This window comes from Mobula hypostoma, chromosome 3, assembly GCF_963921235.1.
Source record: "Mobula hypostoma chromosome 3, sMobHyp1.1, whole genome shotgun sequence".
Taxonomy (NCBI): Eukaryota; Metazoa; Chordata; class Chondrichthyes; order Myliobatiformes; family Myliobatidae; genus Mobula; species Mobula hypostoma.
In genome coordinates this window covers 177,863,890-177,890,894 of record NC_086099.1, presented here as the reverse complement: position 1 = coordinate 177,890,894, position 27,005 = coordinate 177,863,890, and the positions used below count along the sequence as shown (strand labels likewise).

General features: G+C 39.3%; 1 protein-coding gene across 9 annotated transcripts in view; it reads right to left on the bottom strand.

Moving 5' to 3' along the window:
- adam22 (ADAM metallopeptidase domain 22) overlaps window positions 1-27,005 on the bottom strand; it is a 356,035-nt gene that overhangs the window by 16,872 nt on the left and 312,158 nt on the right. Inside the window, exons 25-30 of one of the 9 annotated variants that reach the window (XM_063044159.1) lie at window positions 25,290-25,380; window positions 16,018-16,035; window positions 15,181-15,291; window positions 13,574-13,674; window positions 11,980-12,046; window positions 6,428-6,514 (exon numbers count right to left, since the gene is read on the bottom strand). In XM_063044159.1, the coding sequence (XP_062900229.1) occupies window positions 6,428-6,514; window positions 11,980-12,046; window positions 13,574-13,674; window positions 15,181-15,291; window positions 16,018-16,035; window positions 25,290-25,380 (475 nt within the window). The remainder of the gene's footprint in view (window positions 1-6,427; window positions 6,515-11,979; window positions 12,047-13,573; window positions 13,675-15,180; window positions 15,292-16,017; window positions 16,036-25,289; window positions 25,381-27,005) is intronic. The other 8 variants (XM_063044161.1, XM_063044160.1, XM_063044165.1 and 5 more) reach the window with 8 other exon arrangements.

Sequence of the window (27,005 nt, the reverse complement as noted above, 5' to 3'; positions counted from 1 at the left end):
AAATGCCTTACTAAAATCCATATAGATCACATCCACTGCACTACCCTCATCTATATGCCTGGTCACCTCCTCAAAGAACTCTATCAGGCTTGTTAGACACGATCTGCCCTTCACAAAGCCATGCTGACTGTCCCTGATCAGAGTATGATTCTCTAAATGCCCATAGATCCTATCTCTAAGAATCTTTTTCAACAGCTTTCCCACCACAGACGTAAGGATCACTGGTCTATAATTACCTGGACTATCCATACTACTTTTTTGAACAAGGGAACAACATTTGCCTCCCTCCAATCCTCTAGTACCATTCCCGTGGACAACGAAGACATAAAAATCTTAGCCAAAGGCTCAGCAATCTCCTCCCTCACCTCGTGGAGCAGCCTGGGGAATATTCCGTCAGGCCCTGGGGACTTATCCGTCCTAATGTATTTTAACAACTCCAACACCTCCTCTCCCTTAAAATCAACGTGCTCCAGAACATCTATCTCACTCATATTGTCCTCACCATCATCAAGTTCCCTCTCATTGGTGACTACCAAAGAGAAGTATTCATTGAGGACCTCGCTCACTTCCACAGCGTCCAGGCACATCTTCCCACCTTTATCTCTAATCGGTCCTACCTTCACTCCTGTCATCCTTTTTTTCTTCACATAATTGAAGAATGCCTTGGGGTTTTCCTTTACCCTACTCGCCAAGGCCTTCTCATGCCCCCTTCTTGCTCCTCTCAGCCCCTTCTTAAGCTCCTTTCTTGCTTCACTATATTCCTCAATAGACCCATCTGATCCTTGCTTCCTAAACCTCATGTATGCTGCCTTCTTCCACCTGACTAGATTTTCCACCTCACTTGTCTCCCAAGTTTCCTTCATGCTACTATTCTTTATCTTCCTCACCAGGACAAATTTATCTCTAACATCCCGCAAGAGATCTCTAAACATCGACCACATGTCCATAGTACATTTCCCTGCAAAAACATCATCCCAATCCACACCCGCAAGTTCTAGCCTTATAGCCTCATAATTTGCCCTTTCCCAATTAAAAAGTTTCCTGTCCTCTCTAATTCTATCCTTCTCCATGATAATGCTAAAGGCCAGAGAGCGGTGGTCACTGTTCCCCAGATGCTCACCCACTGAGAGATCTGTGACCCAGCCCAGTTCATTACCTAGTACTAGATCTAGTATGGCATTCCCCCTGGTCGGCCTGTCCACATACTGTGACAGAATCCTTCTACCTTACTGTCTTTGGGTGATAGAATTTTCAGGAAAGAAAGAACCAGTTTTTTTTTAAATAGGATATTATCATGGGTTGTTAGCTTTGCACAGTCAGGTTGTTTCCTACATGAACTAAGTTTTAGCTCAAAACCCTCAGAATCAGAATCAGGTTTATTATCACCGGCATGTGACGTGAAATTTGTTAACTTAGTAACAGTAGTTCAATGCAATACATAATATAGAAAAATAAAATAATAACAATAAATAATTAAATCTTATTTAGAATACTTTATACAGTATATGTATATTGAGATTAAAAATTGTGCAAAAAACAGAAATACTACATGTTAAAAAAAAGTGAGGTAATGTCCAAGGGTTCAATGTCCATTTAGGAATCAGATAGCAAAGGGGAAGAAGCTGTTCCTGAATCGCTGAGTGTGTGCCTTCATGCTTCTGTATCTCCTACCTGCTGGTAACAGTGAGAAAACGGCATGTCCTGGGTGCTGGAGGTCTTTAATAATGGTCGCTGCCTTTCTGAGACACTGCTTCTTGATGATGTCCTGCGTAATTTGTAGGCTAGTACCCGAGATGGAGTTGACTAAATTTACAATCCTCTGCAGCTTCTTTCCGTCCTGTGCAGTAGCCCCACCCCCCATACTAGACAGTGATGCAGCCTGTCAGAATGCTCTCCACAGTACATCTATAGAAGTTTTTGAGTGTATTTGTTGACATAGCAAATCTTTTTAAACCCCTAATAAAGTATAGCTGCTGTCTTGCCTTCTTTATAACTGCATCAATGTGTTGGGACCAGGTTAGATCCTCAGAGGTCTTGACACCCAGGAACTTGAAACTGCTCACTCTCTCCACTTCTGATCCCTCTGTGAGGATTGTTATGTGTTTCTTCGTCTCACCCTTCTGGAAACCCTGCATCAGGATGGCCTGATTATTTATTTCTTTTTGCCACTGGCCCACTTTATAATATCATGCTGGATGAACACAGCCGACTGAGCAGTATCTGTGGGGCGAAAGGAACAGTCGATATTTCAGATCAAGACCCTGCATCAACACCTGATGAGATTAACGAGAGGTCTGACTGCCACCATCCTAACCAGGATCTTGACCCTGAAATATTGACATTTTCTTCCAGCCACAGGTGCTGCTCGACCTGTTCAGTTTCTTCAGCAGATCTTTTTGCTCCAGATTCTATCTGTGGTCTTTATGCCTCTCTCCTTATAATTTTACATATAATTTAGATGGTATTTATGAATACGCCTGCCGATTTAAACATCTGAAGGCCACTTTATATAAAGTGGTTTATAAAATTGAAGAGGTCTGGATGTGACATTTTTCTGCTGTAAAAATTAATGTTGCTGTATTATCATTGGAACCTTCCAGCACACCACTGAAGCAATACATTACAATGGCAAATTTACCTATTGTTTACTCAAGAGTGCCCTCTCTCTCCTCTGATGGTACCCTAGCAACAGATTCTCGTCTAATGACTCATTTCATTAGGCAGCATTTGCCTGCAAAGTGAAACGTTTGAATGGATCTAAAATCCTGTTGTGCTGGATTAAGTAATGTCAGTGACCATGTGCTGCAGCAAGCAATGAGCCACAACATCAGATCAAAATTTGAACTGTTTTATTGCTTCTTCTATAGTTCTCTTTAAGTAAACCCGCATGAATTTGATTGTGTGGATCATCAGTGTAATGTCCGTAATTTAGGACTGGGTTATTTGGACTTGACAAATTAACCCCAATATGTACTGAGCTATTTGAAAACAAATTCATTACTAGCCGCTTTGAGGATCAGAGATGAAGACTTGAAGTCAAAAGGCAAAGTCCAGGGGTGGGGGTGATGGTGAGGGTATGAGATAAAACATTTATTTATTTTGCGATAAAGCGTGGAGTAGGTCTTCTGGCCCTTCAAGCAGTGTCGCCCAGAAACCCTTGATTTTACTCTAGCCTAATCATGGAGCATTTACAATGACTGATTAACCTACTAACAGGTACACCTTTGGACTGTAGGAGGAAACCAGTGCACCCAGAGGAAATCCACGCATTCCAGGGGGAAGGGGGTGTACAACCCCTTGCAGAGGACGCCAGGATTGAACATCGAACTCCCACACCTTGTGCTGTAATAGCATCATGCTAACCACTACGTTACCAAGGTAAAGATACTCAAACATGTACAAGTTCAAGTTTATTGCCATTCAACTCCACATATATATACCACCAAACGAAACAACGTTCCCCAGATCAAGATGCACAACAACACAATACATATAACTCACACACGTAATACATAAACTAATATTACCACTTGTAAATCACACCACTCCCACAGAACAATGACTGAAACTGTGAGCACACACATGCACACAATACTTCCACTAATGGCACTTTCTGCATTACTGTGATATTCTGGTGCTGCTGCAACTTATTTTCTGCTACTTATCTATTTAATACTGTTTTTCTATTACTGTCTTGTTTTTGTCTACCGCTTTATTTAACTGCCTGAGAGGAAGCCAAACAGAGTTTCATTGTACCTATCTATAATGACAATAAAGATCATTCAATTCAATTCAAATAAGATACACTTGCAACACAAGTTATAAGGTAAACAGTATAATGCTACTGGCGCTTCATGCGTGATGACACCTGGGCGGTGGCAGGGAATTGAGTAGTCTTACGGGCTGGAGAAGAAGCTGTTTCCATCCTAACAGTTCTTGTCCTAATGCTACAGTACCTTCTGCCTGATGGTAGGGGAGTCAAAGAGGTTCTTGGACAGATGGGAGGGATTATTGACAATACTAAGGACCCCGCGTATGCAATGCTCCTGATAAATATCTCTGATGGATGGGAGAGACCCTGAGGATTCTCTCAGCAGTACTCCGAATCCTTTGTAGGGACTTGCATCAGATGCCTTGCAATTCCCATACCAGATGGTGATGCAGGTGGTTAGGGAACTCTCGATGGTGCTCCTGTAAAAATTGGTTAGAATTGGGGGTGGGGTGGGGAAAAGAGGGGAAAGAGCCTCACTCACTTCAATCTCCTCAGGAGGTGAAGTTGCCACTCTGCTTTTTTATCAAACAAATGGTGTTGAGGAACTAGATAAGATTGTCCGTTATGTGCACTCCCAGAAACTTGATGCACCTAACTCTCTTCGCGGAGGAGCCACGTATACGCAGAGAGGTGCGGTCAGCCTGCACCCTTCCTGAAGTCCAACTCATCTCTTTGGTCTTGTCCAAGTTGAGACTCAAGTTGTTGCGCTCACCCCATTTTGCCAGCCGCTCTACCTCCTCTCTGTATGCCATGTAGTCATTGTTAATGAGGCCACCCTTTGTTGCGTCATCAGCGAACTTGATGATCGGGTTTGAATGGGATCTAACAGGGCAGTCATGCGTCAGCAGTGTGAACAGCAGCAGGCTAGGCATGCAGCGCAGGGGGCGCCGGTGCCCAGTGTGATGGAGCTAGAGGTGCTTCTGCCAACACGGATTGACCGTGTAGAAGTCCAGGATCCAGTTACAGAGACAGCTGTTGAGACCCAACGAGGACAGTTTGTCTACCAGCTTCTGAGGTGTGGTTGTATTAAATGCCAAGGTGATGTCAGTAAACAGCATCCTGACTTGTTCAATGCAGAGGGTGATTAAGAACTAGAAAATAATGCCTGTGGTAACAAAGCAAAATGTGCAAAGTTTGGGCTCCTGGAGGATCCCAATAGGTCAGGCAACATCTGGGCAGGAAAATGAGCAGTTGAAATCATGGGTCCAGTTGAATGGTTTCGATCTGAAGCATCACCCATCCATCGCCTCTCTACAGATGCTTCCTGACCCAGAGTTCCTCTAGCACTTGTTTTTTCTCCCTCCTGCAGATTTCAGCTTTTCAGTTTCACATTTCCATTTCAAAATTATATTCGAGACACAAAGTACTCTGCAGTGCTATGGAAGAAAAAATGTAGGAATGAGACTGAATAGATTGCTCTCCAAGGAGTTAATGAGGACATTTTTGGCCAAATGCTTTTTTTTCAGTATAGAACCTCTATGATTAATTCTACTATTAAATAATTTACTACTTTTTTAATTCTCTCTCAACATGAAATAGCTTAAAATAATGTACAAATTGTTCTCCACTGTTGAATCTTGTGGTTTCTGTAGCAACTTGCAGATTATTAATAGATAATGAATTTAGTAATCAGGCTCAACAATGAATATAGGATAAATGCTTAAAATTGTGAATGAGGATCATGCCCTGTCCTTTTCCCCACTGTTACTGTAACATTTTTCATATCCTGTCTCGGTACAAGCTAAGAAATCCACAAGTGAAGTTTGCAATCAACTTTTTCTCCAACAATGTGCTCCTATTTTGGTCGTGCTGTGTATAGCATAACACAGAGACATTAAAGATGACAATCAAAGGAAGCTTTTCTCTGAGACATAATCCAACAATCTTACAGGCTAGCAATGTAACTAAAAATGGAACAAAACCATTTTGTGACTCAAACATGGAGAAATACAAGTCCTTAATTAAAATAATTGTTATGAATAACAAACTGAATGCATTTACAAGAAGTCAGCCGAAGAGTAGAGTGATTCAAAACAAGCTCAGCAGGTAGCTGGAGTTTGCATGATTTCACTGTCACCGTTCGAAGGCAAAATGTTTAAAAACCTGCAGTGAAAATATGCATTTGGTAAACAGAGTTTTGCACTCACCCTTCACCACGTTCCTGTTGCATTGCCTGATGGCCCATTATGCACATCATTGCAGCACAACAGCAGAATTTTATTGTAGATGTAAATGTCTTAACAGGATATTGTGTACAATGAAAATGACATTATCAGAGCAGTGGGTAGGTCAATGGGTACACCAAGGTGCTGCATGATTGGACTGAAATAGGCAGTGGCAATTGTGTGTTAGCCCACTGAGCTTACTTTTAGTGGAAAATGGAAGAACAAGCTAATAATGGTGGCACCAGAGGAAGCATGCACTATAGTACTTCTATAAAGGGGATCTTAGCACTAGATGCAAACAGGAGCTGAAATTGCACATGAAGCTTGGACAGTCAAAGGTAGCAAATGAACAGGGGCAACTTCCAGCTGCAGTAGCTTGTATTTTAATACAAGGCAGCAGGTCCAGTCATAATGTGCTGCAACAGCTCTGGCAATAAATAAATAATTAAATAAATAGACAAATAGATAAACACAATGATTTTAGAAATACCTAAAGTACGGTCCTTCAGTGTTTTTATTCACATCTTCTACCCACTTAGCTACATTATATTCTCTTTTGTACCATGGGTTTAAATACCTGCAGAAAGCATTGGTGGGTTCAAAGAAAGTGGAAGAAGAAGAAGAAGAAGAAAAGAGATCTGAGGTCATAGCAAAGCTTAGCAAAGAGCTTTCTTCACCAAAATGCAAGTGAACGTGCCACATACATCACCATGGATCTTCTCAGCAACTGCAAAGTATTCAAATGACAAAATCCAAGATATATCAAGGCTCGTGCAGTTTTCACAACAGCTCAGTTGCCTCAAGAAAAATCATGGGGCCTGCTTTGTAGCCAACTACAAAATTCTGTCCTTACCAAAAAAAAGGTTAATATTCGAGCTTTGCATATTAAACACGAGATTGCAAAACATTTATGCAAAAGACCTTGCATGTAATTTATTATAGGTAGGTTGTCTTGCATAATTAACTGGACAAATAAAAACAGATTACAGTAAACTCCACTATCACTGCAAACATTGCTCTTAATCAATTTAAGCAAAGTTTTTTTTAGGAAACCATGCAAAAATTAGTTGCGTTCTTCTCCACATTATAAGATACTCCAGAAGAGTGGTTCCCAACCGATTTTATTCCATGGACCAATACCATTAGGTAAGGCAGTCCATGGACTCCAGGTTGGGAACCCCTGCTTTAGAACAAGGAATTAGGTACTGTATAGTTAACCAACGGCCCAAACAGTTGTAACATTATTCATATCATATCATTTCCAATGCAGGCTGCTTGTCAGTTAAAAGAGTTCAAATTAATAACCAAGCTATAATCAGATCCTTTAGTTATCCAGATAGACAACACATCTGAATGAGCAATGTTTGCCAGTCTTCAGATAAAACTATTCTGCTGTCATTTAGTCTTTCATCCATCAACAGCCAGTCAATATAAGTAGCACTTTCTGAATATAGATGTATAGCGCTGTGGTGTTGGATGTGGTTAATGGATTAGTAGTTTACCAAATTATTGGCCGCTCCCGTTTAATCATGGAATTTAAGCACGTATTGAGAAATACTCTTTGTTATAAAACAAATGTAACTATTGCATAGAATTCCATATTATCTAGCTGGGAAATGATATAATACTAGGAAATGCTCATAAAGCCAAAAAGTTAAGAAAAAAGACTATTAAATTTTATCGAAATAACAAAAGTTACCGGTTTTAAGAACAGTAATGACTTATTTATATCACATATGTGTCTTATATAAAAAATGGCCCAGAAATTGGATTGTGACTGAAATGGGAAGTGATCCGGAAGAAACATTTGTTGCTCATGGCGGCAAGAGGATTCTCACAACATTTAGAAGCAGCTGAATCACCAAGCTGCAGTAGGCTACTAATTGACTGCTAGCAAATAGGATTAGTATAGGTGGGTACTTCATGGTCAGTAAAGACATGGTGGGGCAAAGAGCCTATTGCTGTATTGATTGACTCCATGACTCTTGGCTCATCCCTGAAGAGTCATGGAGCCCTATTCCTCATTTCCTTTAATATCCCAAAAAATCTCTGTCTTGAATATAGTCAAATAATACATCTCCACACCCTCTTGGATACAAAACTCACCACACTCTGGGTGAAGAGTATTTTTCTCTATTCAAACCATGTTGTATGCTTTAACGAGATCACCTCTTACTTTTCTAAATGATAGAGACCATAAGCCTAGTCTGCTTAGCCTCTCCTCACTGGGCAAAGCCAATACACCAGGAGACAACCTGCTGAATCTTCATAGTACACCTGTTTATACAAGTATATTCTTTCCTAGGTGGGGAGATCAGGCAGTACTCCACATGCAGACTTCCCGGGAATTCAAAACAGATGTCTCTATTCTGGTCCTCAAAACCCTTGCAAGAAAGATCAACATGCATATTGCCTTGCTGACTGCATGCTGCAGTTGTACGCTGACTCTTAGGCACACCTTTCAGTCTCTCACCATTTAAAACCTGTAAATCTGCATTCCTTATATTATATCCACATTCCATGATGCCTGTCTGCATTCTCCAAAATTAAAACAGCTACACAGCTTTAAATCCTCAGAAATTATCTCATCAAATTATTGATTTATTGATTAGATTATTATGAACTTCTGGAGCCCTAAAATTGATGATTACAGTACTCAATTGGCCTCCCTATCTAAAATAATTTGTTTGTTCCTACTCTTTATCTATTTATTAACCATCCCCAATCCACACAAATGCATAATCCTCAATCCCATTTGTTTATAAACTCTTACGCATCACCTTATCAAAGACTTTATGAAAATCCCGATCACATGCTCTTTCTGATCTGATTTGCAATTGGATATAGCTTTGAAATGGAGTTGCCAAACATGATTTTCCTTTTACAAATCCAATTATTATTCCCTAAATCCTCAATTACCACCATTTTTAACACCATCCTCACAAATGATGTCAGTGGGACTGATCTCCACTCAGCAAAGTTCTCTTTTTGGTGGGATTATATTTACAGTACTGCCATCCAATTTGTGAGAAATATTCTCAAAATTATGGAATTTTGGAATATGCAACTCTTGCATCCATTATCTACATAGTGACCTCTATAAAAATCTTGTCAGAAGGGTCAACTGGTCCTTTAGATTTAGGGTTCATTATTTTCTCCAATACTACTTTTTAATTAATGCTAATTCTTTTCAGTTTCTCATTTGATCAAGATCTGTTTCCACTCTACCTAGAAGGTTTTCCATGCCTTCTTCTGTGAAGCCAGATATTAAATGGTTGTTTAACTTTGCTGAAGTGAGTGTTCTTTTAATTGACTTCTCAGTCTCAGTGATTCCTTAACAAAATTATAGTTTGGTTGCTATGCTCCTGAAGCATAGGGCTTAAACATGGACAATCCTTACAGCAGTTGGACAAACTAATCGCACAAAATGGTAAAAATCAGTCTTTGGGCCAATTGTCTAAGGCAAGATTCAGGCAGGCATCCTGGACAACGACAAAGTGCTCTAACCAAAATGCCATTTGTTGCTCTGAAAAGCGAGGCACCATGCAATCGAATTTCTGGGACATTGCCCTTTATACCAGAAACCTCTTTTATTCAAATTCAATTAAATCCATCATATAATTACTACATAACAACAATTGCACTCACATTTTGGTTAGAAATTTCAACATCACAGATTGCTTGACTTGCTGCTCAGCACCATGCTCTACACAACACCCAATTCTACATCATTACAAACTTACACCAAAAATAAGCAGTGCAAGATCAAATATGCAATAGCAATTGATCACTGACATAAAATAAAGCACACTGTTTTGAAATAAATTATGTTCTCTCCTATTAAGTTTTTTAAAACTTTTGTTAGTTTCAACTTTGGAATACTTATTTAATAGAAATATTGAAGTCAAAATAAAACCAATTCAATAGTTTTCCGAGCAATTAGAGATAAATGTATAGAGAATATGTCTTCAAATGAAGATAACTTCCACATGTCACAGACCAAACCCAAGATAAAAAAAATATTCATGCAACCCCCAAGTAACTTGTTGCTCTGTTGTTGTGATGGATGAAAATGTATTCTGTGGATATGATATCACTTATCAATTTACACTAAAATGAAATAATAGAGCCCTATGTATTAAACTTTATATTATAACACAGGTATGAAATTTAGCCCAGTAAAGAAACATTTGAGGCGAATATAGAATTAATATAGTTATTTCTGCTACATGGCTTTGAATACCTCTATCACTATAATCAACAAAAATTGAAGAAACACTCGAGTGTGTAAAAAGTTATAACTTCAATTAAAATATATACCTCTTCACTGTTAACATAATTAAATTGTTAAAACTATTGGCTTTTCTGTGTGTAGTGTGCAATTTATTTATTTTTCAGGATGCCGCATAATCCACATTTATTGCTCAACCTTTATTGGTGATTGAGGAGTTGACCTCATGAAACACAGTGTTGAAGCAACTCTCAGAATGCCATTGGGGGGTAGTTCTAGATTTAGACCAGACAACAATGAGGGAACAGCAGTTTATTTTTTTACTGCAGGATGTTGGGAGATTTGGAGGGGAACCTTCAGGCTGTGGCCATGCACCTGCTGCCCTAATTTTCTTGCCGTAGGTTTGGGAAATGGTGTTGAAGTAACTGAGACAAATAACTATATTGAAGGAAATTAATATTCAGGGTAATAAATAGGCTATTTTGTCTCATATGGTGTTAATTTTCTTGAATTATATCGAAGTTACACGTTTAGGTGTAGGTAAAGTATTCTATTATACTTTTGCCAAACAGATAGAAGGAAGGTTTGGGGGAGTTGCGTCACTTACCACAGAATACACAGTCGCTGAGCAGCTGGTAGCCACAACCTCTATGTGACTGGTCCAGTTGAGTCTCAGCCCAACAGCAGCCACTAGGGTTGTTGACGGTGAGGCATTCAGTAATGGCAAAGCCATTACATGTCAAGGATAAGTGGTCATCAGATTCTCTTTAGTTAGAATGGGTCTTGGCCTGAAATGTTGAATGTTTATTCCTTGCCATAGATGCAGCCTGACCCATTGAGTTCCTCCAGCATTATGTTGTCATTATCAGAATCTATTGTAGTGCAAATGTTACTTGCCGATTATACATGTCACTTAGGCTTTGCTGTATGCAGGCACTAACTACTTTATTTGTCAATGACTTGTAAATGGATTCAAACATTAACAACTTCCATTATCATCATCTGACTGGGTATCATGTTTTCCCTCTATAGTTTACATACATCCTTCCCATTCTCTGGTTTCCTCCGACAACCTAAAATTGTGGCTCCTGCAAATTACCCTTTAGTGCAGGAAGTGAAAAAGAATCAAAGGAGTTGATGTGAGAGAAAGTGACTTGCAGGGCTGTACCAAAATATGGAGATAGGAAATGGGGGTGATGGGATAGCTGTGTTGGCTGCCAATTGAGTGACTGCCCTCCTTGTATGTCACGATGCAAAGAATAAAGAAAACATGTTTTTGAATTATTTTGGAGGTTTTCTTTCAAACATTATTTGATTACAGCTTTGGCAATTTTTATTTCTTAACCATCAGACTACAATTACTCTGATTGTTCAAATTATGAACAGATTAATCCTTGGTAGAATAAAATTCAATGCAAAAGTTTTACAAACTTAAGAATCTGTGACATGTGGAGAGAAATGAAAGCAGAAGCAGCTTTTATTGGCAACCACAGTTCCAGTTTGCATGAGGATAATACTGTATTCAGATAGATGAGTAAAAACTAATCCATTAACTCCAGACAAGATGAAATATTTTTCCTCCAAGTATAAAGTGTAATAAAATGTCAGATTGATTTAAACTAACATCATGTTCATAACAAAACTCTGCAGTTGTTAATTAATTCTTCATTCAGGTTATACTTCAATAAGGGGAAAAAATTGCAAAGGCAAACAGGAGTTCAATGATCTAAATTCACTTGCTGAAGCTACTTAATCTGCAAGCCTTTATACAGCATTTTCACAATTTATAACTAAATATGTTTTGTACTCACTCTGTAGAATTGGAACGTGGCCTAAATTTCCTTCCTTTATTCTTCTTTCGGTTGCCTCCTAAATTTCCTTAAAAAAAATCAGGAAAAATTAGAGAAGTTTGGTAACAGAGTGAATGGTATCATTATCTAACTCTAAAAATACATACTGATGACAGTTCATGAAACAGAACAGGTAGCGCAGATGAAAAACATAAAACACATCTAAACATGAAAATAATGAATTTCTCTATTCGTCCACTTGCCAGCCCTTTCCCTTAAGGTTGTGACTCATCTGTTTAAATAGAGAATACAGACCATTAACTGACAAACGATTTTGTTGTGTATCAAAATTCATTCCAGTCCTGGATATTGATTCTCACTATTCAAGTTCAATAAAAAAATGTGTAGATAAAGTAATACTCCTTAATTCCCTCCATTGTACATTTTAATTACATTACTGCTTTTGAAAGTGCCAAAGGACTTGCAATGACTGCATACTCTCTATTTCCTTAGTACTCAAGAAAACCATCATGGGCATAGAGCCTTGTGTAGTGTGTCAACCTTGGCTCAGTAGTTGCAGTCCTGCCTCTGAGGTACAACTTAGTGGTTTCAAGGTGCACTCCTGAGACTTGAGCCCGAAATCTTGATTCACCTGGAGTTGTACCGAGAGTGTGCTGCACCACCAGGGGTGCTTAGATGAAGTGTAAACTTTTGCGGTGCCCCCTTCACAGGTGAACAGCACAAGTCCCCACACCTCAATTTCAAAAGACAGTCGGGGTGGTTTTTCACCTGTATTTTGGTCAACATAATTTTTTGTTGTAAACTGGTTTCGAATGTCCTGAAGTCATGAAATATTTTGCATAAACTAAGGTAAATTTTTCCCCCAATAGCGACATTAGCAATAAAACAAATTTGAATAAGGTACATCCAGTAAGATAAATAATAAAACATGACAAAGCAGATCAATTTTCCAACCAATCCTTTTTCTAGCATATTTCGTCTAAATTCCCTGCCATGCTCAAGTGTAAGCTAAAAGCAAATGGTAACGCACATGCATCTTACATACGTGTGTGTGTGTGTGTGTGTGTGTGTGTGTGTGTGTGGTTGTGTGTGAGTGTGTGTGTGTGTGTGTGTGTGTGTGTGGTTGTGTGTGAGTGTGTGTGTGTGTGTGTGTAGTTTATATATACACAGCACAACACAGATCAGTAGCAGTAATGCTAAACATTTTCAACATAAAAGACTCTAAACTAATACTTATAGCCAGAGTATAACTGTGCCCTCGGCTCTAAATGCTCTTATACAATGCCCAGAGCACTGGTGATTATAAACTAGTTTGACACTTACATGTGGTGCTAAGTGCACCTGTTAATCAGGTAAGATTTTAATACATTGTTTTAATCTCTCATTGATATAAACTATTCTGTTTGCTTGAAGATGAACAGGGGAAATTTCAGAAGGAAACTACCAAATTGTATTGCTTGTTCATTATTATTCAATGAATAATTTCTCCTTCAGAAAACTACCCCTGTAGGTACTGGATTATCTTACTTTGTAACAGTAACCATGTTCTTTAATGGATTATATTAAATTATCCACATATATACAATAAACTAACCCTGCCAGGAGTTACTGCGTGGTCTGCCATTTTCACAGACATCTGGAATATGTTTTTCATCTGGAATCCGTTCACTCCAAGAATGCGAGAGTCCATTTGACCTGAAATATTAAAAATATGTGTAAGATAATTCCCCAATGTCACCCTACAAGAAAATGACAGAATAATGTGTTCATTGCTTCTTTGGCATTTCAAAGTTGTTCTATTTGGATACCAAAACAGAGATGTTGCTCTGTTTCAGTATATTACAGCCATTAACTTTAAATGAGGAAATTCGCATAGTTTAGCTGAAGCAGTAGCCTTTGGAGTGAGGACCCTTGTGTGCTTACCTTGGTGCATGCAGCTCATTACACTGTAGCTTATTCACAAGCAAGGAAGTGGCCTCGTTTGGATATGTGCAAATTCGTGCAGCACTATGCACATTCACAATTTCCCCTTGTGTGCTCTGTATTATTATTTGTAAGTGCTAATTTTGCTTTGCATACAAACGGCCATGTTAGTCTCTGTTCATGGCATTATGGCCGGTACCGGGAGGAACTGATGCACAGCAGCTCTTCTAGGGTATCTGTGCATGGCATTACAAGGTTTTCCACCATTTGGTAAATTACTGGTACTTTGAAGGCTCTCAACACTGCCATCCTCCCAATTTTCCATATATTTTTCTCAGGAATGGAGAGTAGCTGATCTAAATCCAGATTTCGAGATAGGAGGAAACGGGCCATCCTATCAGTCCAGATACCTTCTTGGGTAGATAAGCTTAAGTCATGGAGTGTGAATCAACCAGTGACTGGTACCTAGAGAACCAATCGGGTGCCTCTAAGAGGTGACCAGGGTAATCAAATACATAAAATTATCTGAAGAACTTTATATGTCTTCAGTGAATACAATGACAGGATACTGAATGTTGGAAGTTAAAACAAGCAAAATTCTAAAAGAAACGATACAACAGAGGCAGCCGCTGCCATGTACTTACTGTTCCTCTGTTTGTATTTCCTCTTCAGGATGTATGCTTTCTCTATTTTTTCTAGATTCTAAGTTATCTACTTCTCTTTCTCTGATATCCAGTTGGTTCTATTGCAGTTTGAGATCTTTTTCATTACATTTCTGAAACCTTTACACTGCATTGCCAGAAAACAGACACTGTAGGTAAAATTCCGTGTGAATGAAAGTCTTTTGGAATTATCTCCTGTCCACAGAACGAAGGCAGCAAACTTTGGAAAGGAGGGAAGTGAGTAAGTGAATTGCCCGAATCTGCCCCAGTGTAAACTGAGGAGTATTGATGAACGAAAACCTTTATGACCATCAGTGGGTTTTGTCTCAGCGTTGTTTAACCATCATTTTGCCGTGCTTTGTGTTCACCCCTTCCTTTTCCACCTACTCTTAAGCTATGTGCAGGTTTTTGTTTGGTGCCTGGGTTAGTTAAAATTCAGAACTGGATACAAAGCCAGTTTTTGCATTAGCACCCCAAACACACACAGGAGGAAATTGGGTTTAAAATGGTATGAAGCTCAAGCTTTTATATAATGTGAGCTTTACTTTATTTGCTATGTAATTAACTCAATCTTCCTGTTGCTTGTAAAAGAGTAGGTTGAAAGAGAAATGCAGACCTTTTCTTAGAACTAGATGCTGAATAGTTTGAGCTGACTCCAGGAGGTATGTCACTATAGAAAGAGTCAGCTTCCCCGGGCTTTTTGACATAGTCTCCTTGTGGCATTTGCCTACAAACAGTGAGAAGGTAGGAAAGAAGAGCCATCAAACCCAGAACAAGTACATCTAGAACTACCATACGTCATAACATATCATCAAGTGATTGTGTTCAGAATTCAAATTTAGTTATGTTATGCTGCATGGTATCACGAGCAACATAGTTCAAAGCACACCATGTAGGAAATGAAGACTGTAAAGATAAAGTTGTAACTTAATTAGTAGTGTGACAAGGATAAAAAATTAAGCAGCCATTGGTATCTATCCTCATGTTGAACTTGAAGCTGGTCAGCCCAATCATTCACAAGGAACGTTAGGTTCCAATTCTAGCCTTCCATTCTAGCCTTAGTTGGCATTCAGATGTATCAGTTTGTCATCCAGGCAGTTGTGTTGGTTCTTGCCTGTTCTGTTAAGTGGAATGCACACAGCATGGAGCCCTGAATTTTAAAGCACAGGGAAAACTAACTAGGCTGCCTGTGGCCCACAGGTGAATAACTCCCTTAGGGAGCAGTGCCAAAAGAGGTTGGCATTCGATGCTCTCTGTTTTTCCATTTGCTGTACGGAAAGAAGAAGATGAAGGTGAAGGCGGAGAAGGCAATGGCGTAAATTGAGTATGTAATGGGATGGTATGTCTACTGATTAATCATGAATTACCTGTCAGAATTAAAGATTACAGTAAAATGGAGTTAATTCTTAAAGGAAATACATACTTTATAGAGTCCCGAAATGAAATCACATACCTTCTTTCTTGGTAGCTTCTTTCAAAAAATGAAGCAGAGGGAGAAGTAATAAAACACCAAGTCAGGCTGTGTTCATGACAAGGAAATTGTTTATAAACTACAATGCTAATAACTGCATTTCTTAATGAATAAGCATTAGCACATGGAATTCATATATTATATTACATAGTGGTTGTGGTTCAGTTACTGGATTAGAATAAAAAGGCCTGGACTATTGATCCAGGCAACTTGAGTCCCCATGACAACAGCAGGAGAAGTTAAATGCAAGTAATTAAATACATCTGGAATAAATTGCTGGTATGAGGAACCATAAATATAAAACTACTGAATTATCATAAAACCCAATCTGCTTCATTAATGCCCTTCAGGGAGATATATTCTAGCCTACACATGATGAGGTACTTCACTTTAGTTGACCTTTAACTACACTCAAAAATGGCCCAGGAAGCAATAATTCAGGGGTCAGAGTCATAATTCTGAAGCTAAGTAGTGATGGAGAATAAATGCCAACATACTCACAAAGTCCACGTCCCAAACAAATTAAATTATTTCTTATTAATCAGTTTTGGAATAAATATTCTATGTTGCAGCCTGATATCTCTCTGAGATTTTCATATACAAATCCTAAAGCATTTTGTTAAGAATAAAACATCTGTTTTCATTCAGACAACGTCAAACCAGAGGTGTTAACCGGTTGAAAATCATTTTAATCTAGAGCAGAGCAATTTCATGTATGCTTTGGGGTAAATTAGCACACACTTGGAATTTTCTTTTCTTTTTTTTTTGCATGTGCGTGCGTGCGCGTCTGCGTGTCTGTGCGTGTGTCCGTGATGATGTCTTTTTCGTGGCGTTTACAAGGCGCGGAGCGAGAGAGTGTCTGTGTGGCTTGCCACTCCTCACGCAGACATTTTCACAGCATTTTCCCTTTTTATTTTATGAGGTTGAGTTGCGATCTCGACACTCAATCCGGCACGGATGGAAAGCATACTCGGGAGCGGACCTGACTAGTTTTGAATCCGGGAACCTCTGCTCCCGGGTCCGGCACTGATGTCGTTGCACCACCAGCTGGCCCAGGGTATTTTATTTTCTTATGTCTCCCCCACACATATTTTCTGGTGTAAGACCTCTTAAATGATGTCAGCAGAAATGGAGTGTGTTAGCAGCAGGACGTTTGACCTGATTGGTCAGAGAACATCACCTTTCACTCACTGAACTGAGTTTCACAAACCTCTTTACCTCTGAGATTGTTCTGTTCAAAGGGCCAAACTTCAAACTGTATTCAGGAGGTCACCTAAACGCCATACACCAAGACAGAAGACTTTATCGAGTTTTCCGTTAGCCCATGGGAGCAGAAAGACTGGGTACAGGAACCTGCCTGTACTGTCAGATTCTTCAAAGAACACAAATTCATAGACTTGCCATTTACTTATGAGAACCTCCCTCACAACCTCCTTATATAGTGTCTGGTCGTGGTCCAAGAGGGTCTATATGATCCTACATGGTGTTGTTCTTCCCCGGTTGCCTCAGATTTCTTCCACATCCCTCCCATCCTTACAACAGCTGTTTACTCAGAACAACACTACTATAGCTGGAAGAGAATTGCTTATATTGTTATACGTCTCTGTAGGAACCAGCTGAAAAGACCACACCCGCTGTGCTACTTGCTGATGACTTGCAAGGGAATATTGTACTGAAGTTGACAATAATCATTTCAGTGCGGAAGCACACAGAAAATAAAGCCATCAATGCTGGAGCAATACCAATAAAGCAGCCTGGAGCCAAATATAGTCCAAGACCCTGAGTCCATGAATGTTGCAGCAGTCTGCAGTCGAATACAATACAGCTTGTCTTCTGCCGAGTGAATACTAGGGGGCAGCACTGACTTTAGCTTGGATGCCGCACCACACTGCCTCCAGTAGAGCGCACCAACCCCAACACCTCTCTCCTGTGCGGCTGTAGACAGGTGACACTGCAGCTTGAGGCCTAGTCCTTGCTACAATCAAGACCATGCAGCTCCCCCTACCGTCCACCCCAGCCGACTGCCAATAAACCAGTGAATTGGATACAGCATTCCACAATAACAATGTCAGGTAGGGTCTTACGGGCACAAGCAAAGTGACTAAGATGATCACTCGCTGTTAAATTGCACATCATTTCTGCACAATCGACTCTCTCTGATGCAGGCAGCAGCACAATCTGGACCAAGTTTAACTCTTTCAGTTTTTCTGTCAATGAGCAATTTACTGGTGGGGGTAGGCCTGCAGTACTTTAAGTTCCTAATGTCCAGCAGTGTCTCATGATCATAAAAAATACATATTAAAAGGACAATAACCGAGTTGACCCCATAGATGGCTGATCGAACATGCCACCATCTTACCAGAAGTCAGTCATCAATGTAGGCTCAACTGTAAAGTGAACTAAACCAGCCTACGGTCTAAAAGTGAATGAAAGGTGAGTGGGTGGAATGGGCTGCCGGCGGCGGCGGAGACGGAAATGAGAGGGTCTTCTAAGAGACTCCTGGATGGATACATCGAGCTTAGAAAAATAGAGGGCTATGGGTAACCCTAGGTAGTCCTAAGGAAGGAACATGTTCGACACAGCCTTGTGGGCCGAAGGGCCTGTATTGTGCTGTATGTTTTCTATGTTTCTAAAGTTTATTCTCATTACTTCAAAAAGCAATGGTATGTTAAAAGCAGTTTTATGTGGATATTTTAAAAAAATAACTTCTGTTACTGACACACGAGGAGTGGATTAGTGACATTAGGATACGATATGATGGAGTGACACACGAGGAGTGGTTTAGTGACATTAGAATACGATATGATGCAGTGACACACGAGGAGTGGTTTAGTGACATTAGAATATGATATGATGGAGTGACACATGAGGAGTGGTTTAGTGACATTAGAATACAATATGATGCAGTGACACACGAGGAGTGGTTTAGTGACATTAGAATACGATATGATGCAGTGACACATGAGGAGTGGTTTAATGACATTAGAATACGATATGATGCAGTGACACATGAGGAGTGGTTTAGTGACATTAGAATACGATATGATGCAGTGACACATGAGGAGTGGTTTAGTGACATTAGGATGCGATATGATGCAGTGACACACGAGGAGTGGTTTAGTGACATTAGAATACGATATGATGCAGTGGCTGCACTGAGTTTCGAAGTCTTGCTGGCAGCCTGCAAGCTCCTGCCTTCAAGATACAGAAGACAGTTAGCATTTGTGTGAACCCTTGGTTGCCAACAATGCATAAACCTCTATTCAGTTTAATGAATAGAAGGTTGGATTGAGAGTCTGGATTCAGAACTAATTTGCTCATAGAAGACAGAGAATAGGGGGTGAAAGGCTATTATTCTGGCTGGAGGTCCCTAACACAATGATTGGTTCTGAGACCTCTGTTGTTTGTATATAAATGATTTTTACATGTGGATCAAAGTTCAAAGTAAATTTATTATCAAAGTATGTATATATTCAGTGGCCACTTTATTAGTTACACCTGAGCACCTGCTCATTAATGCAAATATCTAATCAGCCAATCATGTGGCAACAACTCGACACATAAAAGCATATCATTGCTCAGACCAAACATCAGAATAGGGAAGAAATGTGATCTAAGTGACTTTGATGACATGGTACATTATGACTCTGATGCTTGAAAAGGAAGTTTGATTATCTCAGAAACTTCTGATCTCCCAGAATTTTCACACACAATAGGCTCTAGAGTTTACAGTGAATGATGTGTAAAACAAAAAAAACTTTCAGTGAGCGGCGGTTCTAATGAGATCAATCAATGGAGAATGGCAAGAAGGAAACAGTAACTCAAGTGCTTCCTGTACCTAATAAAGTGGTCACTGATTGTATGTCAACATATACTACCCTGAGATTAATTTTCGTGCAGACCTTCACAGGAAAACAAAGAAATACAGTTGAATGGGGATTGAGAGGGGGATCTTGATGACTGGGCATCTCAGGATCTCCATACCTTCCACCCAGCTATAGCAGAAGTAATGAAAATGATCATGAAATTCAATAAATGCTACTGAGCTACCAGTATGCAAAGAAAACTTCCCTTACATCCTCAGACATTAAATACAAGTAGTTCTGAGCTGGCTGCTGCCTCTCAATCATTTGTAAAAGGTTAGCAAAGGAAATTTATTGTATTATGAAGTAATACTTATTCATCGATTACCTTCTTGATTCAGACTTTACCAGAGTCTCATAGTAGTTTTAACCTAGCCAGGAAAATGAGACCCAAGCACCATTTGGGAACTGAGAGTCAGTGGCTCCAAGGCTGCAGACTACTGAGTATGTTAGGACAGAGTCCTAGCAGAAGTGAGCTTAGTAAAGATTAAAGGGGAAACTCTCCCAAGATTGGAAACATCTTTCCTTTTGGAGAAAAACTGTGGTTTTCAGAGGTCAACCAGTGTACTTGCAGAAAATTGCTGGTGGAATTTAGATCTAGTTCCAAATCGTCTGAAAATGAACCAGCACATGCCAGGGAGACTTTTGTTTCCAAGGTCCACCAACATTAGTATCCTGGCAAGGGCTAAAGGAGGGTGCTGAGGCCACGATTGACCAAACTCTTAAATTGTTCCTGTCATATGGAAGACTACCAGCTTTGTGAGCAAGTGTTATAACAGTGAGCAATTAACTCACTTGTAAACAAGTTATTTTTAATTTAATTGTTCATGTGAATACCGGGATATATTGCCTATCCTTCATTGCTGCTGAAGTTAACTTCCCATAATCTGGAGTAGGATTCAAACTCACGTCCCAGGAACAATGGGGCAGATCTGTGTCTGCTAGTCTAGTTACTACTCTACCCACATAAGACATCAAGAGCATAATAAATAATGAGCCCTGACCTAGATAGACTCATCCATGGCAATACTTGTTGGCACCCAGAAGGAAGTGCTATTCTATCAATACCCCTGCTGTTGACTCAACATTCAGCCCTTCATCACTGGCACATTATGGCTCCTCTAGGTATGATATACAGCATGACCCAGAGATCAATATGGAGCAAAAAAAAAATCCAACTGCTGGAAGAACTCAGTAGGTCAGGCATCATCTGTGGACTCTGTATTTCTTCTGTCAGCCCAGATGAAGAATCTGAAATGGAAGTTTATTGTCTATTTCCCTCCAAGGATTCTGCATGAGTTGCTGAGTTCCTCCAGCAGTGAGCTTCTTGCTCCAGATGCCAGCATCTGCAGTCTCTTGCATCTCCAAAGATCACTATGATTATTATTAGTGTTTGGTCAAATCGGGAAATGTTCATTACATTTTTTTCTAAAGATGCACAAAAAACAAATAACAAGGAAAAAAACACCATGAAGACAGGTTTAGTATTGCATAATAAAATAGGTCATAGCAAATTGGTGTCCTATTCAACTTCCTTTGATTTTATTTCCACTGAAAAACAGACTAATTGTACCTATTTTATCCAATTAAGTCAGAAAATATCCTCAGTGATATGAGGGTGCGAACTAGGAACCTTGGGACTTTTGCTGAATTCGAAATGCCATATAAAAGTATCTCTGTTCGATTAATGTTGAATTTATAACAGACCTTGGTCAGATTGCTGTTAAGGTACAAAAAATTTTGGGAATGCTCTGCAGGTTGAAGCATTTGTGGAGAAAGAGATAATATTGATCAGACTTCTGATAATATGTGACCAACCTAAAATATCAGCCCCATTTCATTCTCCATGGCTGCTGCTTGACCTGCTGAAATAATAACAGCACTTTGTGTTTTATTTCAGATTACCAGCATCTGCAGTATTTTAGTTTGCATTGTAGGTATGGCACTCAGTTTTGAACACGTTGTTATTATAAGGATTTAAAGGTGTTTGCATTGGCAAATATGTTACCAGAGTTATCACCAGCAAATGATATTTGAGATTTTTTTTCTTCCTGGAGGTTAAAAATATCCTGAATGTTATGAGGAATTATAATGAGATTGAGGGCAACTGATGACTTACAATGGACATTTTGTTGGTGATATTTGAAAATAATCAAAAGAATTGGCCAGCATGATTAGAACATGTGATGTTTAGTGACATGACCTTGCTGAGGCTGAGAGCCTAAATTATTTAACAGAACATCAGTTGTCTGGGGGAAAATATTAAAGGGGTATGCGAGACAAGAAGAAGAGAGTGGGACACTCACAACACACTGGAGGAACTCAGCAGGTCGGGCAGCATCCGTGGAAACGTTGACTGATGGTTTCCACGGATACTGCCCGGCCTGCTGAGTTCCACCAGCATGTTGTGAGTGTTGCTTTGACCCCAGCATCTGCAGAGTATTTTGTGTTTAAGAAGAGAGTGAGATTTGACCACGTGGCTCAGCTGACATGCACTTGTTGATCTACCATGGAACCATAGAACCATAGAAACTACAGCACAGAAACAGGCCTTTTGGCCCTTCTTGGCTGTGCTGAACCATTTTCTGCCTAGTCCCACTGACCTGCACACGGACCATATCCCTCCATACACCTTCCATCCATGTATCTGTCCAATTTATTCTTAAATGTTAAAAAAGAACCCACATTTACCACCTCGTCTGGCAGCTCATTCCATACTCCCACCACTCTCTGTGTGAAGAAGCCCCCCCTGATGTTCCCTTTAAACTTTTCCCCCCTCACCCTTAACCCATGTCCTCTGGTTTTTTTTTCTCCCCTTGCCTCAGTGGAAAAAGCCTGCTTGCATTCACTCTATCTATACCCATCATAATTTTATATACCTCTATCAAATCTCCCCTCATTCTTCTACGCTCCAGGGAATAAAGTCCTAACCTATTCAACCTTTCTCTGTAACTGAGTTTCTCAAGTCCCGGCAACATCCTTGTAAACCTTCTCTGCACTCTTTCAACCTTATTTATATCCTTCCTGTAATTTGGTGACCAAAACTGAACACAATACTCCAGATTCGGCCTCACCAATGCCTTATACAACCTCATCATAACATTCCAGCTCTTATACTCAATACTTCGATTAATAAAGGCCAATGTACCAAAAGCTCTCTTTACGACCCTATCTACCTGTGACGACACTTTTAGGGAATTTTGTATCTGCATTCCCAGATCCCTCTGTTCCACTGCGCTCCTCAGTGCCTTACCATTAACCCTGTATGTTCTACATTGGTTTGTCCTTCCAACGTGCAATACCTCACACTTGTCAGTATTAAACTCCATCTGCCATTTTTCAGCTCATTTTTCCAGATGGTCCAAGTCCCTCTGCAGGCTCTGAAGACCTTCCTCACTGTCTACTACACCTCCAATCTTTGTATCATCAGCAAACTTGCTGATCCAATCTACCACATTATCATCCAGATCATTGATATAGATGACAAATAACAATGGACCCAGCACTGATCCCTGTGGCACACCACTAGTCACAGGCCTCCACTCAGAGAAGCAATTCTCTACCACCACTCTTTGGCTTCTTCCATTGAGCCAATGTCTAATCCAATTTACCACCTCTCCATGTATACCTAGCGACTGAATTTTCCTAACTAACCTCCCATGCGGGACCTTGTCAAAGGCCTTACTGAAGTCCATGTAGACAATATCCGCTGCCTTCCCTTCATCCACTTTCCTGGTATCCTCCTCGAAAAACTCCAACAGATTGGTCAAACATGACCTACCACGCACAAAGCCATGTTGACTCTCCCTAATAAGCCCCTGTCTATCCAAATGCTTGTAGATTCTGTCTCTTAGTACTCCCTCCAATAACTTACCTACTACTGACATTAAACTCACCGGCCTATAATTTCCCGGATTACTTTTCGATCCTTTTTTAAACAACGGAACAACATGAGCCACTCTCCAATCCTCTGGCACTTCACCCGTAGACAGCGACATTTTAAATAATTCTGCCAGGGCCCCCGCAATTTCAACACTAGTCTCCTTCAAGGTCCGAGGGAACATCCTGTCAGGTCCTGGGGATTTATCCACTTTAATTTTCCTCAAGACAGCAAGCACCTCCTCCTTTTCAATCTGTACAGTTTCCATGGTCTCACTACTTGATTCCCTCAATTCCATAGATTTCATGCCAGCTTCCTTAGTAAATACAGACGCAAAACACCTATTTAAGATCTCCCCCATTTCCTTTGGTTCCGCACAAAGCCGACCACTCTGATCTTCAAGAGGACCAATTTTATCCCTTACAATCCTTTTGCTCTTAATATACTTGTAAAAGCTCTTTGGATTATCCTTCACTTTGACTGCCAAGGCAACCTCATGTCTTCTTTTAGCCCTCCTGATTTCTTTCTTAAGTACTTTTTTGCACTTCTTATACTCCTCAAGCACCTGATTTACCCCCCGTTTCCTATACATTTCATACAACTCCCTCTTCTTCTTTATCAGAGTTGTAATATCCCTTGAGAACCAAGGTTCCTTATTCCTATTCAATTTGCCTTTAATCCTGACAGGAACATACAAACTCTGCACTCTCAAAATTTCCCCTTTGAAGGCTTCCCACCTACCAATCACATCTTTGCCAGAGAACAACCTGTCCCAATCCATGCTTTTTAGATCCTTCCTCATTTCTTCAAATTTGGCCTTCTTCCAGTTCAGAACTTCAACCCTAGGATCAGATCTATCCTTGTCCATGATCAAATTGAAACTAATGGTGTTATGATCACTGGAACCAAAGTGCTCCCCTACACAGACTTCTGTCACTTGCCCTAATTCGTTACCTAACAGGAGATCCAATATTGCATCCCCTCTAGTTGGTCCCTCTACATATTGATTTAGAAAACTTGCCTGAACACATTTTACAAACTCTAAACCATCTAGACCCCTAACAGTATGGGAGTCCCAATCAATGTATGGAAAATTAAAATCCCCTACCACCACAACTTTATGTTTCCAGGATCACAATGAGGCACAGAAAAAGCTCCCAAGTCTGTATGTCCTGCTCTTGTTCCTTTTCTGAAAATTAGGTAATTTTCTAGTCTTCAGCAGCTGACAGGAATTTTCACCCATCATCCATTTTGTGTGTAATAAGGATGGCAGGGTGAGAGGAGTGTAAGAGTTCGCCACAGACCCACAAAACTGGCTCTCAATCTCTATCCAAATTCCGCTTTATTTTGGTCAACCCCGATAGTAAATCAGAGTGACACCAGCACATTATAAGAGAACAGATTCTAGTACATTAAACTGTAGCATTTGCTTCAAACAAAGTTTCAAGCTTTTCTGGAAATGAGTTCAAAGAAGTCACATAGTATCACAGAAGATAAATTTATATACTCACTTGTAAAACCATGCTGCAACTGCCAAGACAAGGGCTGCCATCAGGATTGTTCCTGCAATGGCACCTATAATAATATTGGTTCGAACTGATCCTGAAAAAATGGGAGAGGGACACAACAAATTAATCTCCTGGAGAAAACAGTAAATGACCACTTATATCTTTTTTTAGTATGCCTTATAATGCTTTACTTCATCTTAATGATCTTTACACCATTATTTTCTCTAGCCCTTAATACATTATGAATAAATATTTTGAAATATAAATGCCATTTCTCATTATCATGCACCAGAATTCCAGTGATAGATCGATGAGAACTCCCTTTGAAATTCCTCGGATTAATGCACTTCAATTAGTTTCATTTATTTTTGTTTCCCGTTTATCAGTGGAGTACACACTACTTAATCTCTTGTGTGTTTTCTAATTAATTTTCTTAATTAAAAAGTAAAATGTGACTATTTATTAATTAAGAAGTCCAACATGTTGACCAATTAACTTCTGTCTTTTAATGATATAAGATATAACTTGGGATCACATAAATTTCAATTTTTGAAGTTTGCTTTTTTCCCCTGTAACAAAATGTCAATTTATGTGAATGAATTAACATTATTTATGATTGTATAACATTTTTAGCATTGATCTAGTTTAAGGCGGGCAATATAGGCATAGAGGTACATATGGGATATCTGATGATTTGAAACACTTCCAATTATAAATTTCTTAGCAATTGATAATACCTACAGACATGTATTTTAAAAGGACACAAGAAGTTTGCATGGTTTGGATCCTCAGGGTTCACAAGAAATAAGAAAGCCATGTTCAATGAACATAAAATTATTTTAAAAATTCAGAATCCACGACAAACAAAATGTAACAACTCAAAATAAAGAAAAATAAAACTATAAAACCACTAAATGATTCCGTAACAGTAAGCACATCTTCAAGTTGTGACAGCTTGTATAATTACCCAACCTCTCCAGAAAATTAAAAAGCAAGAAGCATTTTTGGAATGAATTGTTAATAAAATTTAAAACGTTGATATCAAAATTTTCAAAAATAATTATATTATTAATAAATAAACAACTTAAACCAAACTTACAAAGCAAAAGATTAATCATAATGACATGTCAGAGTTATTATCACATCAAATACCAAAACAGCCTTTAGCATCATTGACTATTATATTTATATATTCATATCATATTTATCACAGAATTTTAACACAGATTTTATAGAACTTCAGAGCAGGTTAAAATAATTTGATTGCAATCCAAGCCTGATGAAACAGCACTAAGATACAATTATTATTATTTTCTCCCTTATCCTGCTGATTTTTTAAAATGGTATCTGCCATTATCTTGCCCATTCAATTATCATGATAATAGCATAAAAGTTGACACAAATTATGTGTCAATAACTGGGCCATGAAGGGAACAAGGAATTGTTGACTTGAACAGACAGGTGAAATAACTTTCAAAAATTAAACTGAATGTTTGGGAAATAAACAGAACAAGGTGCAAGTTAAAGTTGGTGAAATGAACTTCAAATAAAGTGCAGAAATAAAATGAGGACAAATAAGAAGGAAAAGAGGCTCTTTTAATTTAGAATTTTGCACTTTAACATTTCCTCACTTTAACAAAAATGAAATAGCACGGGTGCTTTTCAGTGTCAGTGAGGGTGTTTGGTAGTTTTCAATAAATCACATCATTAAAGAAATAT